This window comes from Nyctereutes procyonoides, unplaced genomic scaffold, assembly GCF_905146905.1.
Source record: "Nyctereutes procyonoides isolate TBG_1078 unplaced genomic scaffold, NYPRO_anot_genome, whole genome shotgun sequence".
NCBI classification, from domain to species: Eukaryota; Metazoa; Chordata; class Mammalia; order Carnivora; family Canidae; genus Nyctereutes; species Nyctereutes procyonoides.
Window position 1 is genome coordinate 3,610,250 of NW_026575160.1, and position 20,608 is coordinate 3,630,857.

At 33.0% G+C, this 20,608-nt stretch overlaps 1 protein-coding gene across 2 annotated transcripts in view; it reads right to left on the reverse strand.

The window, feature by feature from the left end:
• Window positions 1–8,385: 8,385 nt before the first annotated feature.
• AGMO (alkylglycerol monooxygenase) overlaps window positions 8,386–20,608 on the reverse strand; it is a 340,224-nt gene continuing 328,001 nt past the window's right edge. For both annotated transcript variants that reach the window (XM_055314479.1, XM_055314478.1), the window contains one exon: window positions 8,386–9,694. In XM_055314479.1, coding sequence (XP_055170454.1) covers window positions 9,620–9,694 — 75 coding nt within the window. In that variant the 3' untranslated portion in view covers window positions 8,386–9,619. The remainder of the gene's footprint in view (window positions 9,695–20,608) is intronic.

Here is a 20,608-nt window from a genome sequence, read left to right on the forward strand (position 1 = left end):
TGTGAAAATTCTCTTTATTAGGTATCTAGTAAGTTCACAAAAATATGGTATGGTCAAGGAATATTTTTTGTTCTAATTTTTTCTTAATGAAAAATGTAAATATTTAAGTTCAATAATTAGAATAGGCTTTGTATTTTTGCTTTCCTTCAGACTGATCTGCTTGAAATATTTACAAAACAAAACTCATCCATTTTTCTTTCTTATTATTCTTATTGTTTCATCATTTTTATTATTTATAGGCTGCATGCAAAATTGTAGGCTTTCTCTATTTTGCTCCTTTTTAGTATATAATGTAAAATTATCCATTTTAAAACAGGAGCTTCATTAATAGTTTTTTAAATACCCACAAATAAAGATATTCTCGAACTTAATTGTAGGTTTTCAAAATTAGATGTCATATGCAATTTGAACTCCTAAAATTTAATTTATTCAATTTTCCCCCACTTTCATAGGAATAAATTTCAATATCTCCCTATTTGCAAGCTCTGTTTTCAATACTGAGATTTGCTAATTGCATTAATCGCTGAAGTTTTCTCACTTCATTCATTGATATTTGCCTAAAGATTTCTAACTGGTGATAAATAAAATGCAACCAAGTTTAGCAAACTCTACCATGTACTTAAATACATGGAGGACACAGGATGGCTTACAAAATTGTTCTTCAAAGGCTCATTTCTAAAATCTTTTTTTTTTTGGAAAAATAAATAAATAAATAAATATAAAAAAATAAATTAATTAAAATCTTTTTTTGGGGGGGGGCGGAGCCTGGGTGGCTCAGTGGTTGGACATTTGGCTTTGGCTCAGGTTGTGATCCCGGGGTCCTGGGATCAAGTCCCACATTAGGCTCCTCACAGAGAGGCTGAATCCCTCTGCCTATGTCTCTTCCTCTGTGTGTCTCTCATGAAAAAATAAATAAAAATCTCTAAAAAAATAAAAAATAATAAAATCTGTGGGGATGTCTGGAGCAAAACATATTGTCTTATTGATGTATTCTTTTGTACTGAATATCACCTTCACAACAAACAATTTTCTAGATAAATTGTAACAGTATATATAAACTTTTTTTCAATTCTAAAAATATACCTCTTTGAATACTATTATTAAATATATGTTTAAAACAGTTTCAAAAAGTTTCTCTACCTTCAGCTTTTTTTAAAAAAAAAAGATTGATTATTTTTAGAGAGGGTGACAGTGCACATGATGGGGGGGGGAGCAGAAGGAAGAGAGAGAGAGAATCTCAAGCAGACTCCCCATGAGCGTGGAGCCCAATGTGGGGCTCCATCTCATGATCCTGAGATCATGACCTGAGCCTGAAGTCAAGAGTTGGAAACTTAACTGAATGAGGCGACCTGGTGTCCAACTGCCATCAGTTTCTTATTTTAGAAAGAACACTGCTTTTATCATTATACTATACTCCATTAAAGTATGTATTCATAATATCACCACAAAACAAAAATAATAATATCTTTATTATTAAAAATTTTAACTGGCACAGGAGTATCAGATGTTTCACATTTGGCAGGATAGGCTATTAGAAACAGCTCTGATTCCATGAAATGGATTAAGATATTGGCTTATTCTTGGTATTAGCTGATTTTCTATTAGGAACATCAGATGACACTGTAATAAAACTGATATCATTGAACTGATTGCAAAGTTCTTCAGTGAATGGAGCCAATACATTAGCAGCTACAACTTCACCTTTCTGCATGTGCACAAGAAAACTTCTAATAGTTACAAATGAAATGAACTTATTAGAGTTTTTTAATCTAGAAGGTTAAAGTATTGTCACCTTTAACACAATCTTTTCTTAAAATGAGTAGTCTTAGGAGATAAGACTGATGCTCCTTCACATTTATTTCTTCTGGGTTTCATATAATCAACGATCTCACTAAGGTAAGCCTCTCCTCACCTTTCGGGTATTAAGGTTGATAAATATTTTATGCAAGTTACACAGCACAAACTGTCTTAAAAATTCAATACTTGCATTTATTAATATTTGAATTATTGTTGTAAATAGCTGTCTGATGATTTTATTCTTATAGACTATTGCAAAGGCCAGGGTAAGACTTTATAATATGTCACGTGGATGCCAGATGTCACTGTTACATGGTCTCCCAACATGTTCCATTTAGATGGAATTACCTGTCCTTACGCACTGATTATCTTGGCATATAGCATTTTACCAGCAAAGTAAATGAATTCTGTGTACTGTTTCTGAAAAGGAGATATTAGTTGCTTGCAATTTTTCTGGATAGGGCAAAGCAGAGGGAACAGAGACCATTAGATATGGAAATCCTTTGTACTTCACTAAAGTGAGAACTTTCATCAGTGCATAGGCATCTCTTGCATTATTACAGGAGAAGTTGGAGAAGCTGAAGATACAAAATAGACATCTGCAAAACCTAATCCAGTATCCTTAATACTGCTCCTAATAATACATTATTTATAATAAACAATACTTTATTTAAAATGAAAATCATAAGCCCAGATTTCAAGATCTACCACAAAGCTGTAGTAGTAGTATGGTAATGGCACAAAAATAGACACATTGGTCAATAGAACAGGAATTTAGAGCCCAGAACTACACCCATGCCTGTATCATCATTAATTTAGGACAAAGGAAGTAAAAATATAAGGTGGAAAAGACATATCTTGAAAAATCTTAAGGCCAATGTCGAAAAGATTGCTGCCTATGTTTTATTTTAGGAGTTTTATGGTTTCAGTTCTCACATTTAGGTCTTTATTTTTACTGTATTTCTATGTGTTGTGTAAGATCATTCATTTATTCATTCATTCATTTGCATGTAGCTATCCAGTTTTCCCAATACCATTTATTGTCCCTCAGGCAAGGAAAACAAAATAAACTGAAGGGACTAAACTATTGGAACAAAATAAAAAGCTTCTACACAGCGAAAGAAATCATCAATAAGGGATGCCTGAGTGGCTCAGCGGTTCAGCATCTGCCTTCAGCCTGGGTCGTGATCCTGGGGTCCGGGATTGAGTCCTGCATCAGGCTCTCTGCGAGGAGCCTGCTTCTCCCTCTTCCTATGTCTCTGCCTCTCTCTCTCAGTCTGTGTCTCTCATGAATAAATAAACCTTTTTTTAAAGAAATCAATAAAATAAAAACTGCTCTACTGAATGGGAGAGGATATTTGCAAATGATATATCTGATAAGGGGTCAATATCCAAAATATGTAAAGAACTTATGCAATTCAATACCAAAGGATGAAAAGAAAAGAAAAACCAAACGCCAAAACCAAAACAAATAATCTGATTAAACATTGGCAGAGGACAGGAGCAGACATTTTTTCAAAGACATATAGATGGCCAACAAGAAAATAGGCTCAGCATCACTCACCATCAGGGAAAGACAATTCAAAACCACATAAGATATCATGTTACACCAATCAGAACGACTAGTAGCAAAAAGATATAACAGGAAATAACAAGTGTTGGTGAGGATGTGGAGAAAAAGGAACCCTTGTGCACTGTTGGTGGGAATTGGTATGATTATGGTGGAAAGTAGTATTGGAGATTTCTCAAAAAATTAAAAATAGAAATGTATGATCCAATACTCCACTACTGGATAGTTGCCCAAGAAGACAAAAATACTAATTCAAAAAGATATATGCACCTCTGTTTATTGCAGCATTACTTAAAATAGCTAAGATATGGAAGCAACCTAAGGTCCAACCAATAGATGAATGGATAAAGAAGATATGGGATAGATAAACAACAGAGTATTACTCAGCCAAACAGTAAGATTAGATCATTCAGAGGACAGGTGAAATAAATAAAGAGGATTAAGAGGTACAAAGTTCCAATTAAAAAACAAGTAAAACGGGATCCCTGGGTGGCGCAGCGGTTTGGCGCCTGCCTTTGGCCCAGGGTGTGATCCTGGAGACCCAGGATCGAATCCCACATCAGGCTCCCGGTGCATGGAGCCTGCTTCTCCCTCTGCCTGTGTCTCTGCCTCTCTCTCTCTGTGACTATCATAAAAAAATAAAAATTAAAAAAAAATCAAAAAAAAAAAAACAAGTAAAACAAGTGAGTGGGGATACATAAGGTGGCACAGCCAGTTAAGCATCTGACTTCAGGTTTCAGCTCTGGTTATGATATTATGTTGTAGACTTGAAATTAATGTAACATTATGTGTCAACTCTACTTTAATAATAAAAACGAACAAGTAAAATAACCTGGACAAAACTTTTCATACAAAGATAAAAAAATCAGAGGCAAACAGGGCCTTGGGTGACTATGTTTTTTGAGTACATCTTCTTTGTCTGCTAGACCTCCCTGTATTTTCTATCTCATTGATACTAATCCAGTTTTTAAAAGATTTTATTTATTTATTCATGAGAGAGAAAGAGAAAGGCAGAGACGCAGGCAGAGGGAATAGCAGGCTCCCTTGGAGGAGCCTGATGCAGGACTCAATCGTGACCCCAGGATCACGACCTGAGCCAAAGGCAGATACTCAGTCAAGGAAACACCAGCTGCCCCTTAACCTATTTTTTTTTTTTGTAAAAACCTTTAGGCTTTTAAAAATATATGTAAAAATAATCTCATGCTAAACTGGTATTTAGCAAATCTAAATATCCATGTTTAATCAGTACCATCTCTTTCTTTAATTGAAATATTTGTTATGGAAAGAATATTCCCTTATATTGTACATCTTTCTTGTATATTTCTGAAACTCAAGGGAGGATCTAGAAAATTTTCTTCCACTCCAGATTGGTTATGGCCTCTGTACTTATTGTTGGCAGAACTTTGAATAGTACAGATACTCTGGCACCATTTCAGTCTTCCTAAATCAAAATTCCAATGATCCACAGATAAAACTGATGTACAAAGACAAAGACTGCTTCTTTCTGTTTCCTGTAATGTAAATCTATGCAAGTTAGAATTTTGGATTTTTGGCTGCTAAAACAAAAGGAGAACACACTCAACAGATGAACTTGTTACTGATGGATACTGAAGTGTCTGGAATGATTGGAAATTCTGACTATAGAGGTATTAGAGTTACAGAATTCCAAAAGAAGACAAGAGAAAACCATCGATGCTCACTTCTTTTTGCTAATAACTTTTCCTAATTGAGTCTATAAGGAGGAAGGTGTTTAGTATGTTATACTATTGAGAAGAAGGGAATGCAGACTACACTGAGATTTGAAAAAAAAAACTCTGATAAAGGAAAAATATTGTCAATTTTCTTTTACTGAGGCAGGCTTGAGATAGAGCCAGCCTGCTTCCACAGTGTTGCTGACAATCATGACATCAAAAATGTTTTAAGACTCTGAAAACTAAACTAGCCTCTGTGTTTTCTATCTTTCCTTCTTTCATTGAGATTCTGGAAGCTATGAAAATGAAAGAAAAATAGAGGAGGGGGGATAAAGGATGAAGCTCATTTCATTTTATTTTATTTATTTATTTTTATTTATTTATTCATTCATGAGGGAGAAAGAGAGAGAGAAACTGCTGAGCCACCCAGGGATCCTCTGAAGTTCATTTTAAATCACTGTTGCTGTCTCAATTAAGTGACATTACACCATAATGTGTATCAATATTTCACTAGTGGGTCCTATTGCAAATTCCATACTGAATGACATATTACCAGCAAAATAAAATTTGAGAACCTTTAATAAACATTAATCTAAGCTGCCAATGTTAAATATAACAAGGTTCATTCCTTTGGTGATTAATTCAACTTTAGATACAGAATTACAGATCCACATAGTGCTGAATATGATGGCCATGAGGTGATTACATTAAGTTTAGCAGAAATCATTAGAAAGACCATGACGAAGGGGAAGTAAATGATACAACAAATAGAGCTAAAGTAATGGGCAGTTCTATCAAATAAACTCAAGTGCAGGAATGGGCTCCTGTAGACACATGGCAATCCTATAAATAAACCTATGACCTTATCATTCTTAGAGTGATTAGAAATTCTGTAGTCATCTACCTATTCACCAAATCTATCCTGTAACTAAGCTGCTTATCCTCTGAATTTTATTTTTTTTACTTTGAAGCATCAAATTGAATAGGAGATACAGTGAGCTTAGGATCCTCAGCCTATACTTCTAAAGATTCACTTTGGATATCTGACATCACAAAATGGAGAAAGATCACGGACTTCGATGTCGGGATTCAGAGTCTTGAAATTTGGTGGGGGAACCATTTTTGGGCCTGAGAAAGTTTGTGAACCTCTGTCACCTTCAGAATTTTCTTCTGTAAAATGGTATTAACAGTGCTTAGTTTCCAGGATTTTAGAGACTAAATGAAATAATTCTAATTGAGTACTACTCAGCAAACAAATATGCCTTCCCTCTCTATCCTTCCTTATGGTAGATTAGCAAATCTGAGAATCTTTATAATTATTTGCTGAGTCAGTTTGCATCTCTCCATTAGAAGCGGCCAGTGATTGATGAATTCTATTTTTAGTACTTTCCCTCTTGAGAGAATGAGAGAGAGGTAGTGCTTCAGTCGAGAGTAAGCATAAATTACATGGCTTCACTCAAGATTAATTCACAACATTTATAGTAGTTATATGAACTGTCATCATGTATTAGTACTCGGCAAGAGAAAACTGGACTGGAAAATTAGCAAGGTTAAAGGTGAAGAATAAAGTGCCTCAGTTAACACAAACAGGCCCTGGAAACACTGCTTATCTGGAAAATTTGTAGCTTGAAAATGTCTGCATTTCCAAAAGAACAGCATTTATAATGATCTTGAGGGTAGTTAAGAGAGAAAAGAGAATGGATCAATTTGCATTTACTTTAAGAAAATGGAACTTTACCATAGAAGTATCTTTTATAATTTTTAAATTATTTTCATTTTTATTTTTTAATATTTTATTTAAATTCAATTTGACAACAAATAGTATAACACCCAGTGCTCAGCTCATCATGTGCTCTCCTTAATGCCTATCACCCAGTTACCCGATCTTCCACCTACCTCCCCTTCTGCAACTCTTTGTTTCCTTTTTCCCTTTTTGTTTGTCTTAAATTTCCATTTTTTAGATCACTCCTATAAATTCACATTTATTCAAGCATATATACGTATTTATACACAACCCAATGGACTATTCTGACACACTAGAAACTTACCTAAAGATTAATGAAACCTCTCTTTTCTTGCCATCCCTTGGGGATGTAACCTATAGACTGAAGTCTCTAGGATGAATAATATGAATATTCAGAATTTTTATGCTATAAATTTAGCAATTTTCGGCCAGCAGAGGGCTCCTTGCTTTGATATGACCCTACATATGCAAAGTCTAACCAAAGCAGGGTTTAATATTTGTTATGGCCTTAAGTATTTGCTTTAACTGTGTTAAATTAAGAAGTTTAAAAAGATGAATGAAGCAAAGCCAAGTCTCTACTTCTGACGCTTGATATATAATTTGTTAATTGTTTCATCATGCAAAATTTAATCTTCTTCCGCCTTAGCAGTTTGAAAACCAAATGTGCTTCAAGTTTGCATCATGAGTCCTCATAGACACCTGCAGTCTGATTCTTCTAACAGTTTTATATTTCTATCTGTTCAGGGCTTAAATATACATTTATTTATTTATTTATGAATAACACATTTTAAGATGAGATTAACCAATTGATCAGTGTCTTAAACTTGGAGATGAATATAAGCAAAACTCAATGAAGAATGCCATTGTTTTGGTGCTTATAACTTTGATTACGGTAGTCTCCCCTTATCTGGAGGGAATACATTCCAAGACTTCCAATGGACACCAGAAACCACAAATAGTACCGAGCCTTCTATATCCTATGCTTTGTCTTATACATATGTACCCATGATAAAGCTGAATTTATAAATTAGGCACAGTAATAGATTAACAATAATAACTAATAATAAAATAGAACAATTATAGCAATATAAAGTTAGGTGAATACGGCTCTAAAAATATCATATTCTACTGTACTCACCCTCTCCTTCTGGTGATGATGTGAGAAGATCAAATGCCTACCTGATGATAGAAGAGAGGCAAATGGCATAGGCACTGTGATGTAGCATTAGACTACTATTGACCTTCAGACATCAGAAGGAGGATCATCTGTTTCCAGACCACAGTTGAGTGCAGGTAATTGAAACCACGGAAAATGAAACTATGTATATGGGTAGACTGTTGTACTTAAACTGTACATTTAAATCTAAGAAATACTGGAAGAAGGGAAGGAAAAATTTCCAGCTGTTTTCAATCCCTCCCGCCATTTTGAACCTTATCCTGCTTATTCCTGTCAGTTCCTAATAAAATACTCAGCAGATTTCTTACGATCCCAGTGAATAATGTACACACAACACTTAGGACAAATTTATTTAGAAATTTATTTTAAAAATTGTTTAGAAAGATTCTTAACAGTACTGTGACAATTTAAAATACAGGTATCCCTTACTTTTATGTTATGCATTAATTAAGCTACCTCAGATTTATGAAAGACCTATATTAGTACCCATTTTCCTTAACTAATAAGAAACAGGAAGATAATTTTTGCTTCTATGAAAAGATGTTGTAAAGCAAAAATAGCATGCAACACTTGTTTTGCAGTGAGCAGTTCTAGAGGCCACCCACACCTGAAGAAGTAAGAGTGGCTGGGTCAATCTCCTTCCCAGGGAACTATACTCAGCATCAAGCTGTCATAGCTTTGAACTGTGTCTCTAAGCATCTGTGCTTTTTTCTGATTTATTTTCTTCACCCATTAGCAAGATGAGTTGTAAAGGATCAGAAAAATCTATGAGAGGTTTTTTGGGGGGGTCTGGGAATGCTCAAAACTTTTCCATATAAATTAATGGTAATTGCTTCTTCACTTTACACCATTTTGGCTTATGAAAGATTTCATCAGAAGGCTCTACTTTCAGAAAACAGGGGAATCCTGTAACACAGAATTACAGGTTTCTGAAATTATACGTTTCTGAAAGATCTGACTTTTTTTGTAAAAGTGAAAATTTCCTTCAGTTGGTGAAAATAGGTACTAATGTTGGTCTTTCATAATGCATAAAAGCAAAGCATAGTGTAAGCTTTTGAAGAGCAGGGATACTTGTACCGCATGCTCTTCAAATTGCCAAAACAAACAGATCAAACACATTAGACAGATGTATTAACTGTTGAATACACACATTCTGACAAATTCTATTCATTTCCATTTCAGTGATGTCTTTTTCAGTAACATAGCTCCTTAGGTTATGTGGTTTTCAAAGGTAAACATAGACCTAAGCGACAACTAATGTGATATATTTTTATGACAACAAGTATTTATCTAAGCACAATTTTAGCAAATGGAAGTTGTCAAAAAATGCAAATTAAATCTTTGTTCTTTTTTCTCTCACTTCTCTTATACTCATTAGCTTAGATGCTACCGGTGAATGTCACATTATTGTATTTGAGATTACTTGCTTTCAACACTAGCAATAAAGAAAAGTCATCTCAGCTGACTTTAATTTTAATAGAAACTAACAAATATGGAAAGCTAAAGTAAATATGCATATTTACCTTTCATTAAAGAAATGCTTCATATAATCATTATACGATTATATTTTCAGATGCAATCATAATATACCATGGTTGTGGACAACTGATTAAAACAAAGGAATTGAATACAAACTTATGTTATTTCGAAGGGCTGGAGGCAAGTTGTTTCATGCTTCTGACTCCCCAGAAAGCAATGCAGATGGAAAAAAAAATCTGAAGAAATAAAATACAAAGAAGAAAAACAATTACAATTGAATCAATAGTTTTGTTCAACTGAGTTAAAAATATCTTTGTAGGGGAAATGAACATAAACATTTTAGACAGTTAAATTAATCAAATTGAATTTAGCAGTTGTTCACTGATAGAATTTAGCCAACACAACTTAAAACTCATTACATTGCAGACAGGAGTGGGAGTAAAAAGTTTTGGTTTTGTGGCTTTTATTTTTAAACTCTCCAACCTGGATCATTTCTAGGCTTGGGACTATGAACGTTATATACTGAATGAGACAGAACTTTTTGCTGGCATCTGGGCATACTGTATGCAGAATGTCCTGTATGAAATGATCTCATTGTTTATATAGTTTAAGAAGCATTTGGAAAAGGAGGAATAAAAACATTATAAAGAATCATTCCTCTCTGGGGCAATGTGATCTAACATGTTATGAACTTTACCTAACATGAATGAAAGGTTAAACACCACTGTTGATTTTCCTTCTCAGTCTGTTGATCTCATCAGGTGTATATTAAAAAAAGTACTACAAATTTCTCTTTAAAATTGATAACATAGCTAAGCCATAAGAAGCATCAGAGTTCACTGAGTTCTTTGGTTCCTTTTTTTGCTTTCAAGTAATATCACACATTCCCAATAAATCACCCAAAATTAGCCAAATAAAATTCTTGATTTCTGATGATCCTAGCAAGGATTATACATTCATTCTCAGAAGAACTCATGGTTGCAGAATTTTTTATTATGCATAATCTAAGTGCCATAATGCCATAAAACATGTATCTTCTCTTGAGGTAAAATCCAAGCACTAGTCATGATCTTTATACCATTAGAGGCCTCCTAAGCCAGCCCTTTCCTTTGCTATTACCTGTGTACTAAAATGAAACTGTAAGATTGCTTTTATGATCTCCATTTGAGGTGTTACTGGTATGATGATAGAAAAGAGTAATGCCCAAACAAATGGAGTTATTGGGATAGCTGTATCCATATATTTTTTTATTGTGCAAACCACCTATCCCAACTACCAAAATATGACCAAGTCTTCTCCCCAGGAAGAAGATCACTATCCCTGAAAGATCCACAAAAATATACAAAGGAGCACATTTAAGTAATAAGATGGAGGTATGAGGGACATTTTGGGGTGATGGACTGTGGAGAAGCCAAAGGCATGAACTGAGACCAGCCATCAATTAAGAGAAAACAGCTTTAACTGTGGTTATTTTGCTATGAAAGCCTGAATATGAGAACAAAAACAACAATACGACTTTCCTAAACACTGATTTTTAGACTTCACAGGTAGGTTGTTCAGTTTCATATGAACCTTATGGTTCTTCCTAGAGAACTATTATCCTTCACATTAGCCAGTCTGCAGTTTTCTTCAAATACATGCATTCCTTTCAGCCTATAATATGCACAATATAAAAAATACATATGAATAACAAACTCTACAGTTATATTGAAGCAGAAGTCAAGAATAATATTAGCATTATGGAGTTGCCTCAGAAATCAAATACAATATATTTAAAGGTTGGTTTTGATTTTGTTTCTTTTGACTGTAATTCAAGAAAAATGACCTCATGGGATTTCTCATGATGGTGCCAAGCAAAATAATACCAAGGTGGGAGTATTTATGAAAGCCCTTTGACTGTGCAATGAATTGCATTAGTCTGTGAAGATGGGTAATGTTGACAGAGTACTAGCTGCAAAAACAACTTTCAAATGGGAGAGAGATGATAAATGCATAATAATAGTATAAATAGTTCAATTCCAATTCATAATATTCCAATATCCAATTCAAGCAACTAATAGATACCTTGTGTTGTGTAAGGTAGTAGAAGCTGAAATATATTGGCAGTTTAAATTTTTACTGGTTTTGAGTGTAGTGTTTAGGGTCACAAGGATTCCATGGGTTAAGGCTAGGGAGAATGAAATAGCTAAAATGTATGTAAAGGTTTGCTAGTATGTCATGATTCTCCTCTTCCCTACTCCCCACACTCTAGACTAACCATACTTTCATCTGGAATCCCAGAAATAGTAAGAACTTCTAACCTAACAAAAGAATGAAAAAAAATTACAATTCACTTCATTCCTTTGTTGTTTATCTGCAACTTCACAACTAAATCTTTGTGTTTTGAAACTATAATTCATGTCCTATTTCCTTAAGGATCCATTCCTAACTAAACACAATTGTCTTTTCCAGTGATTTAAAATGCTTTTAGCTTATCAAAAAAATGCCATATTGGACAGTTTGCAGTTTTATTTTGTTTCTCTGGGATTTTTCCTCCGTATATATTATCTCTTCAAAAGGATGGGGTGAAAACTTGATGAAGCATAGGAATCCAATTCAGGTTCAATGTTAATGTGCAGTGAGATCCTTGCCTAAACCAGCCATTGTTTTAGGTGCTTTATTAGATTATAATGTTTAATTCTCATTACAAATCTTGGTAGATTGGTACCCAATTTGCTCATTAGGCGATGGGAACTTAGAATTTAACGAGAAATCACAAAGCTACTAACTATCAGAGCTGGGACATGGTAGTTTTTTTGTTTACATAGCATCTCCCAGAAAATCTAACTGCATATCCAGTGAAATCAGTTCAGTGAATATGTGCATCAGTAGTGAATCATTGCCTCTTATTTTGTAGTCGCTCGTCCTTGCCTAATGATTTTTGAATCAGTAACTGCTAGGTTTCTGACATTTTTCACCGTCAGCATTTTAAGTATAAATTGGAGTTTTTGTATATAATCCAGAATGGCACAGAAACATAAAAATCAATGCAATGAATATGCCCCTCTCAAATTATGCATGACCCTGACATAGTCACTCAGTTTCATTAGAAAATAGTTAAGTAGGAAAAATAGATTTGCTCTTATATTTTCAAGTATGTATGTGTTGTGCAATACATACATTAGACCTAAATGTGTATTTCACATATCATTTTAAGCTGGAAAATTATTTAATGTGGACTCAATAAAACCAGTTGATTATTGATTGCAGTCATTCCATTTTTAAAATTTTCTCTTGCTTTAACTCTCTCTTGATTTTTGTATGAAGTTGTTCAATTGGTTCTCCATAGTTGATTAGATTAAATGTATCATTGAAATAATTGTTCATTAACATATTTCCCAACTAAATATTTGTTCAAGGAAGATAAGAAAACTACTAGTGAGGCTAGTATAAGAATAAAAGACAATTAAAGTGAGCATTTTTTTTGCAATATTCTCTAATCATAGATAGAATGTTTCTGGATATATACAAATTCAATGAACACTTATTTTATCATAGGCCTGGGCAAGTCTCAAGATTTTAACAGCTGGATTTAAAATATGAAACAGAGGAAGTTCACTCTTGGTGTCAAGCCCTCCTTGAGCTAACACATCATTAGTGGCCCTTGTCTTCAGGCTATTTCCTTGACTTCCCATGGCCCTAGACTCTGATTCCTGAACTTTGGCCTGTACAGATGCTCTCCCTGTTTCCTCCACCTCTTTCCAAAAAAGTGCATCAATTGACAGGTGGCTAACCTGAGCCTGTAATCCATACTAAAACACCAGAGGGAACTGATATTTTATTCTGCTGCTCCTCCCTGTTAATGTCTGTGTTTTAAGAAGACTTACTAAACAAGGCTCTACTTATGAGCAAATCAGACATCTAACCTAAAAGGAGACAGAATAGTACCAAAAGAGGTATTTATGTGCATGTGACATCTCCTCATACTGCTATCTCTCAAATTACAAAGCTAGTGGATTGTTCTTACACCTATGTACATATCTGTCTCTGTCAGTTTGAATATACCTACTATATATATATGTATATGTGTGTATATATATATATATATTAATAAATAACCTGAGGTGCAAACAACATATCCTCTTAGGTAGTGGATAATTTCTATTAGAACTAGCTAGTAAAACTCCACATATCTCAAATCATTTAACTTTCAAATAAACTTGCAAATAAAATGAAACTTTTGAAGTACTTGAAACATTACCCACAGGAGAAACTAAATCTCTGAAATAGCTGAAATTTAGTTTGATTCTTAAGCATGGATTTATTGTTGCAAATACTGAAATAGAACACATTGCCTGAGAGATAATATCTCATTTAATTTTATGCGTCTTCACAGTGGTGATATAATTATGTGTACTAAATCACTAAAAAGTTGAACGAGTAAGTTAGAAAAGATAAGTCATTTTGTAAATGGTGGGTAAAGTTGCTTGATAAATTCTGCCTTGACAAGGAGCATGAAATACTTTAACTATAAATAGCAATTTTTTTTGGTGAAGATTTGAGACTTAATCACTTTCAAATAATTTAAAAAATATTACTGCTTATTTCACTGCATATATTTTCAGCCAAATTTAGACATTTGTCTGGATTTCCTAAAATTCTCCTGGAATGGATATACTTTTTTTTTATGCCTAACAAATCATATCCTGCCTATAAATGGAAGAGCGTATTTTTACCTAAAAATTTTTTCTTTGACATTGATGAGGTTCATAAAATAACAATTAACTAGCCAATTATCACAACCGTAACAAAGACACAAGCAACAATTTGTTTTAAGAGCAACATATGAAACAAGCAGAAGTTTTTACTAAATTGTTTGGAGAAAAATGTACCAATTCTTTGTTAAATATACTTTTTAACATAATATTTCAATTTTTTAAAGATTACCATCATCTGCTGTACAGAGAAGCAGATAAGAACTTAGAGTACACACCTGAATTGCAATAAAATATCTCTATTTTCTATTAATGCAAGAGACAAACACAAACAGTACTAGACTAGAAATTGGAGCCAAATGGACTGAAAGTCCTTCTGAAGTGAAAACATCAGAAAGATATTAGGTAATGATACTTTTTTTTTTCTTAGAATTTTTCAAAGATAAAATATGACAAATGCTAACTCAAAAGCAATTGGGAATTGCTGATTTTACTTCCAGTATATTCTATATATGACTAAAATACTAAGAGTCATCTGCAGACAAATAAATAAAAGGCTTAAAACAAATAATTTCCAGGCATTGCAACTATTACTTGTGTTTTATCTTTATTTCTGTATCCTATTCAAAGCAGATACAATCACCACTATACTTAATGAATAGTCTTATCAGATTTAATACTGTCAAGATTTAAATCAAGTATCATTGTTTTACACTTGTTTTTAAATATATATTGAAATTCTTAACAGAGGGAAAACAATATAAGAAGAAAGTTTATGTGAATGCCTTATTAAATAACAATGCCTTATTTAAAAAGAATATATACTTTTCTCAATCATTACATATACCCTGATAGTAATTTTCAAACAAGATAATATATTAAATATACTATGATCATGTTTTTTAAAAGAAAATAAACACAAAATAAACATCGGAACAAAAGTTTTAAATAATTCAACTGAACCCTGAAACCTGAAAAACTAGATATTTCACTATTTTACTACTCAGTGTGGGCAAAGGACTCTAATAATTTTAGTGACAAAAAGTACTAAGTTAATTTTAGATAACAAATACAGAATCTTCATTGTAACCATTTCTTCAGCTCCTTGGAGATGATTATCTCCTATGATGTACAATAATTTACTCACTTCTAAATGTTTAAACAGCTCAAGAAATTGTATATACTTTACAATAATGCCCCTATAGAAAATTCTATTGTTCATCTATATCACACTTGAGTTATCATGATAACATTTTAAGACCATAAATATTAGTAAGGACATTAGAGATCACTTAGAGGTCTTCAAGAACTACCTACCATTCAGAGAATATACTTGAAGACAGTTGTCATGAATTAGCTACTGTGCATGCAAACCCATCTGGTCGAAATTGTATAAACTGTAATTAGCATAAAGTGAAAATAGATGCTACATTTCTCAAAAACATCTGTGAATTTTTCATCTTTGAATTCAAAATTATGAATAAAGTGTGTTTATAGATATAGGACTTTAAAATTATCCAATATTACCAACCCTTATTCTGAGGGTATGACCATCCAGTAGTGTGGATTTTAAAATTGTCTTTAATTACTTACTACATTCTTGCTTTTCCTTATACACAGTGATACAGCTCAATTTATGTTGATTTCCTAGAAAATTTCTAAATATTTTAATATACATACTCTAGATATTCGGGCTTTCTTCTCAGTTTTTTCCAGTTATTTTTTTTATCCCCAGCTTGAAGTTTCCCAAAAGGATAGGTACAAGGAAAGGCTAAACTTACCACAATTAAAACGGAGGAAAAATTAAAGAGACAACCAAAGTTAATTAGACATGATTTGTATCCATAGAATGGTCAGAATATGTGCCTTGTCAAAGCTGGAGCCTGATTTTATATTTTTCTAATTAAAACTCTTAATGTAGATGGGTAAGACTTTTTTTTTTAGAACTCTATTTTGAACTGTAGGATAAAAAACAATATGGAGATATGGAGAGAAAGTTATGATAAGGTCAAATTAAAAGACCAAATATCACTAGTGAGAATGAATGTGAGGTTAAAGGTTGACCGTTCTGTGGAAAAATACCTTAGGAAAAGTGTACATCATGAAAAGCATCTGTTTATACTCATAATCTTCCTCTAGTACTTACCATGGAGCCCCATGTTCTTTACTTTTTATGGATTTAGGAATGAAAAAGATATCAGAGCAGTAAAAAATTTTAAGGCTAGTCTATTTTAGTTTTTATAAATTTGGGAATAAGTGTAGGAAAAATAAGGCACTTGACGAACATTACCTAATTTGACCTGAGACATTTTTATATATTAAAATTAGTCAAGGGCAAGCATTGTAAACATTGTAAACATTTCCCTAAAAACTATTACCTTACTTAAATGGAAGGTAATGTTTTTTTTTTAAATGGAAGAGAGCTCAGTGAATTAAAAAATTCATTCGTTTTTTTTTTTACTTTCATATTTCTGCAAGTAAGTTCTAGCTACAACTAGAATAACATTTCATTTAATTTTCCTGAGTATGTCTAACATTGGCACAAAATTGTTTGCTTCATATCCAGTAGTATATTTTGAAACTGAATATTTTTGAATAAAATGTTGGTGGATTAATCATGGTCCTTAAGTGTCCTAACAGAACTCTCTGTAATAATGAAAAATATGATATTTAATCTAAAATTCAAAGTACAACACCTTTCTAATTCCCTTTTATTTCTGACTGCTGAAATTTAAAGCATTTGCATTCTAAAATCAGAACTCTGTTTTAACAAAAATTATCAAGAAAAACATTCAATCCTGCTCTACCAAAATGCCATTTTCATGGTAAACACATAGTGGTTCCTGATAATCTCATCGCAGCAGTTTGATTTTCAGTGTATTGTACATAACAAAGGCCAGCTCCTAGCATCTCTCTGACATCACAGTTGAGAGCTTACATCGTAAAAAAAAATCCTAAATCTTTTCACGTGCATAAAAAAATTTTAATACTTGATGTACAAAAATTTATATCTGAAAGACCATGTGTTTACAAATGCAGAACACCATTCAACACTGCTAGTCCAGGACGTCCAGTGGGCTGTTAAAAAATTTCTTTGTACTTGCCTACTATTTAGGAAACAAAGGAAGCCTCTTAAAAAAATTTTTTTTTCACGAAAAAAAATTGCCATGTTTACAGAAATAATAGTGATGTCTGGTTTTTTTAAAAAAACGACAGTATATCTTGGAAGGATATGTTTTGAAAAGATCTCTTTGTATTGTTTTTGCTTGTGTCAAAGGGATGATTAGAGTCCCAGTAAATGGGAGCCTCCCAGAGTAGGCTAAATAGAAGGCCAACAGCCAACATATGGCTTGCAGCTTGGGGGATTTCTCTCAAAGTTCTGCCAAAGATGGGACTGCCCAAATGGTTTCTCGCGTAAGTCCTAAGTCATAAACTGCATCCTACTAAGCCAGCTATGCCAGAACTGGACCCAAGGGTATACGGAGTCTTGGCTGATGGGAAACAATGACTGCTTCCTAAGGAAGCCACAGCTGCTTTCCTGAGAGACACCCCAGATGCCTGAATTTTCCCTTACTTTCCATTTTTGACTACCTGTTCTGGCAACAGTTCCAACAAAGGGGGAGGCAGGCAGCAGGCACCCAGCTGTTTTCAATAAGCCTTGGCAATGTAGGTACTGATTACATAAACACTGCAAACATTCAAAGAGCATATTTTCTAGCTTTTAAGCTATAAAAAAGTGTGAGCCTGTACCCTATATCTCTTCTGTTCCAAATAATGATAATACTGATCATAATGATGACTACCATGATGATGACGATGACAACAATAATGATAATTAAGGCTCTAATTATGAAAGCAAAGATTATTAAAGGAAACATGATATCATGAACTGCTGGGAAAGAGCTCGAATTATGCAGAGAATTGGAAAGATGAGAAATTTCCACATTTCAGGGACAAGAATATGTAATTTTTCCTTTAGGAAACAATGAGGTCAAAATGTGCAATTAAATCACTTGATGTCTTATAATTCCCACAATCCATGGAAGAAAACAATTAGCTGTTGCATCATCCATTTGCATTATAGCACATTTTCCTTTTCATTTGCATGTATTCAAAAATATTATTCTAACTTCTTAATATACACAATGAACTTTGAACAACACAAGTTTGAACTGCACGCAGCCACTTAAGTGCTGTTGTTTTTCCATAAACACAATACAGCACTGCAAATGATTTTTTCTCTTCCTTATGATTTGCTTAATAACATTTTCTTTTCCCTAGCTTCCTTTATTAAAAAATGTACTATATAATACATGTTACATGCAAAATATGTGTTAATCAACTATTTATGTTATCAGTAAGGCCTCTGGTCAACTTAGGCTATTAGTAGTTAAGTTTATGAGTAATCAAAAGTTGTATGTGGATTTTCAATTGCACGGGGGGTAGGTGTTTCTAACCTCCATGCTGTTCAATGGTCAATTATATGTAAAATATCCAAGAAAGAATACTCATAAAATATCGCAGAAGGTCTTCTGTTTATATTAAGATCACGTTCAGAAACCTAGTCAAACTAGAACTCTGGAAAAGGAATAAGAGAATTAGGTTGTCCCAATTCAACACAAATTATTTTGCCTTAGCAGGTTACTCAGAATTTCAGTTTCTGCCTCTATAAAATAAAGATAAAAGCTTCCAGGTCTCACAAGACTATGGTAAATATTGACTCAATTAAAAAATCATAAAGTTCTATGAAAATATAAGATATTAAAGTGTGCTATATTTCTTGCTAAAAAGATTCAATAAACTAAAAGTGACAACAGAGTGACAGATAATGAGATATAGATTATAAGTAGAATTTGGAACATAAGAGTTTTCAACATGTCAGTTCTTTCTCATTCATGGTCACAAATTAAAATGATCCTTTCAATATTGTAGATACATAATTATTGCTGGGAAAATATAACTATCTTACAAACTAGAGTAATCTATAATTGTACTTAGTGGGTAAGTACAATTAGATTGATCATCATTTGAAGTATTTCCATTAGGTACCTCATCCTGTAAAGACACAGAATTTGATGATCTTGATGAGTTTTAATGTCAGACTTTTGAAATATATCTTTTAGTGTCATAAAATATTTTAAATTTTAAATCCTTTTTATGACACAAAAATATAGACTAAATAATAGTTTCAATTTTTAAAAAAAGATTTTATTTATTTGTTCACGAGGGACACAGAGAGAGAGACAGAGACAGGCAGAGGGAGATGTAGTCTCCTCGTAGGGAGCCCAATGTGGGACTTGATCTGGGACTCCAGGACCATTCCCTGAGCCAAAGGCAGACACTCAACCACTGAGCCACCTATGTGTCCCTAAATAATAATTACTAATGATCTTCCAGCCCACTTCTATTACCAAACCATGGTTTTGATCTTTCATGTTACATTAAATTTCCAATCATATTTAAAATTATGTTAAAAATATTTTTTTACAATTATTACAGATATTTTTCCACAGGGATGCTAACCAATATAATGGAAATGGTCTTCCATGAAAATTCTATAAAAAATAGAGATAATTTTTTAGTAGTAGTATTTTTGAAATATTCTTTGACAAATGAAAAAATATATATATTGAGCAAAGCTGAGTCAAGAAAATTCTAACTGGAGCTAAGCTGATAGCACGACATGTTTTTTGACTAGGATAGACAATATAACATAAAGGAAGGGGCCAAATTTAATGGACATAATGGAGGAAGAATAGTAAGAAAATGCCAGCAAAAAATTATTGTTCTATACCTTTGTGTTATAGACAAAACACTTGAAAAGTCATCAAAATTTTTAGTAGAGACTCAGTGTAAGAAAATCTAATATTGTAAAGTCACAACTGCTAAAATAATAAACTTTAAAAATAAACACCCATATCCTTCTAATTACTTATTATTTATTTAGTGCTAGGTATGACATGCATAAGAAAAAATATCATGGTACTTACCTCAAAGGCAAATATATGCACAAAAAATTGCAATGAACCATCCCCCATTAGTTTGTATTTATTATGCAAATATATATCTAATTCTTGTTTTATGCCAGGCAATTCACTCTAACGGAACTCACTCGTGAGCCACATAGACCCTGAATTCAGAGAAGTAGGTCTACACAGTTTTCTACGAAGTATCTATTAAGGACTGGTATTTGTATATCGTATTTCTAAATCTTCAAGTTAAAACTATCTTCACAATGTGGCTCAATGTAAAAACATGTTTTACTAAAATGAGGCCAATCACAGAGATGTTATATTTTTCACTGACTTAGCTTATTTATAAGATGAATATTTGCCACAGCTACCTTATAGGATTCTTATATGAATATGGGATGAATTCATTTTTCATTCAGCAGATAGAGTGTTTTCTAAAGTACCTATATATTACTGTTTTGAACTTATATGTGATTATAAAAGT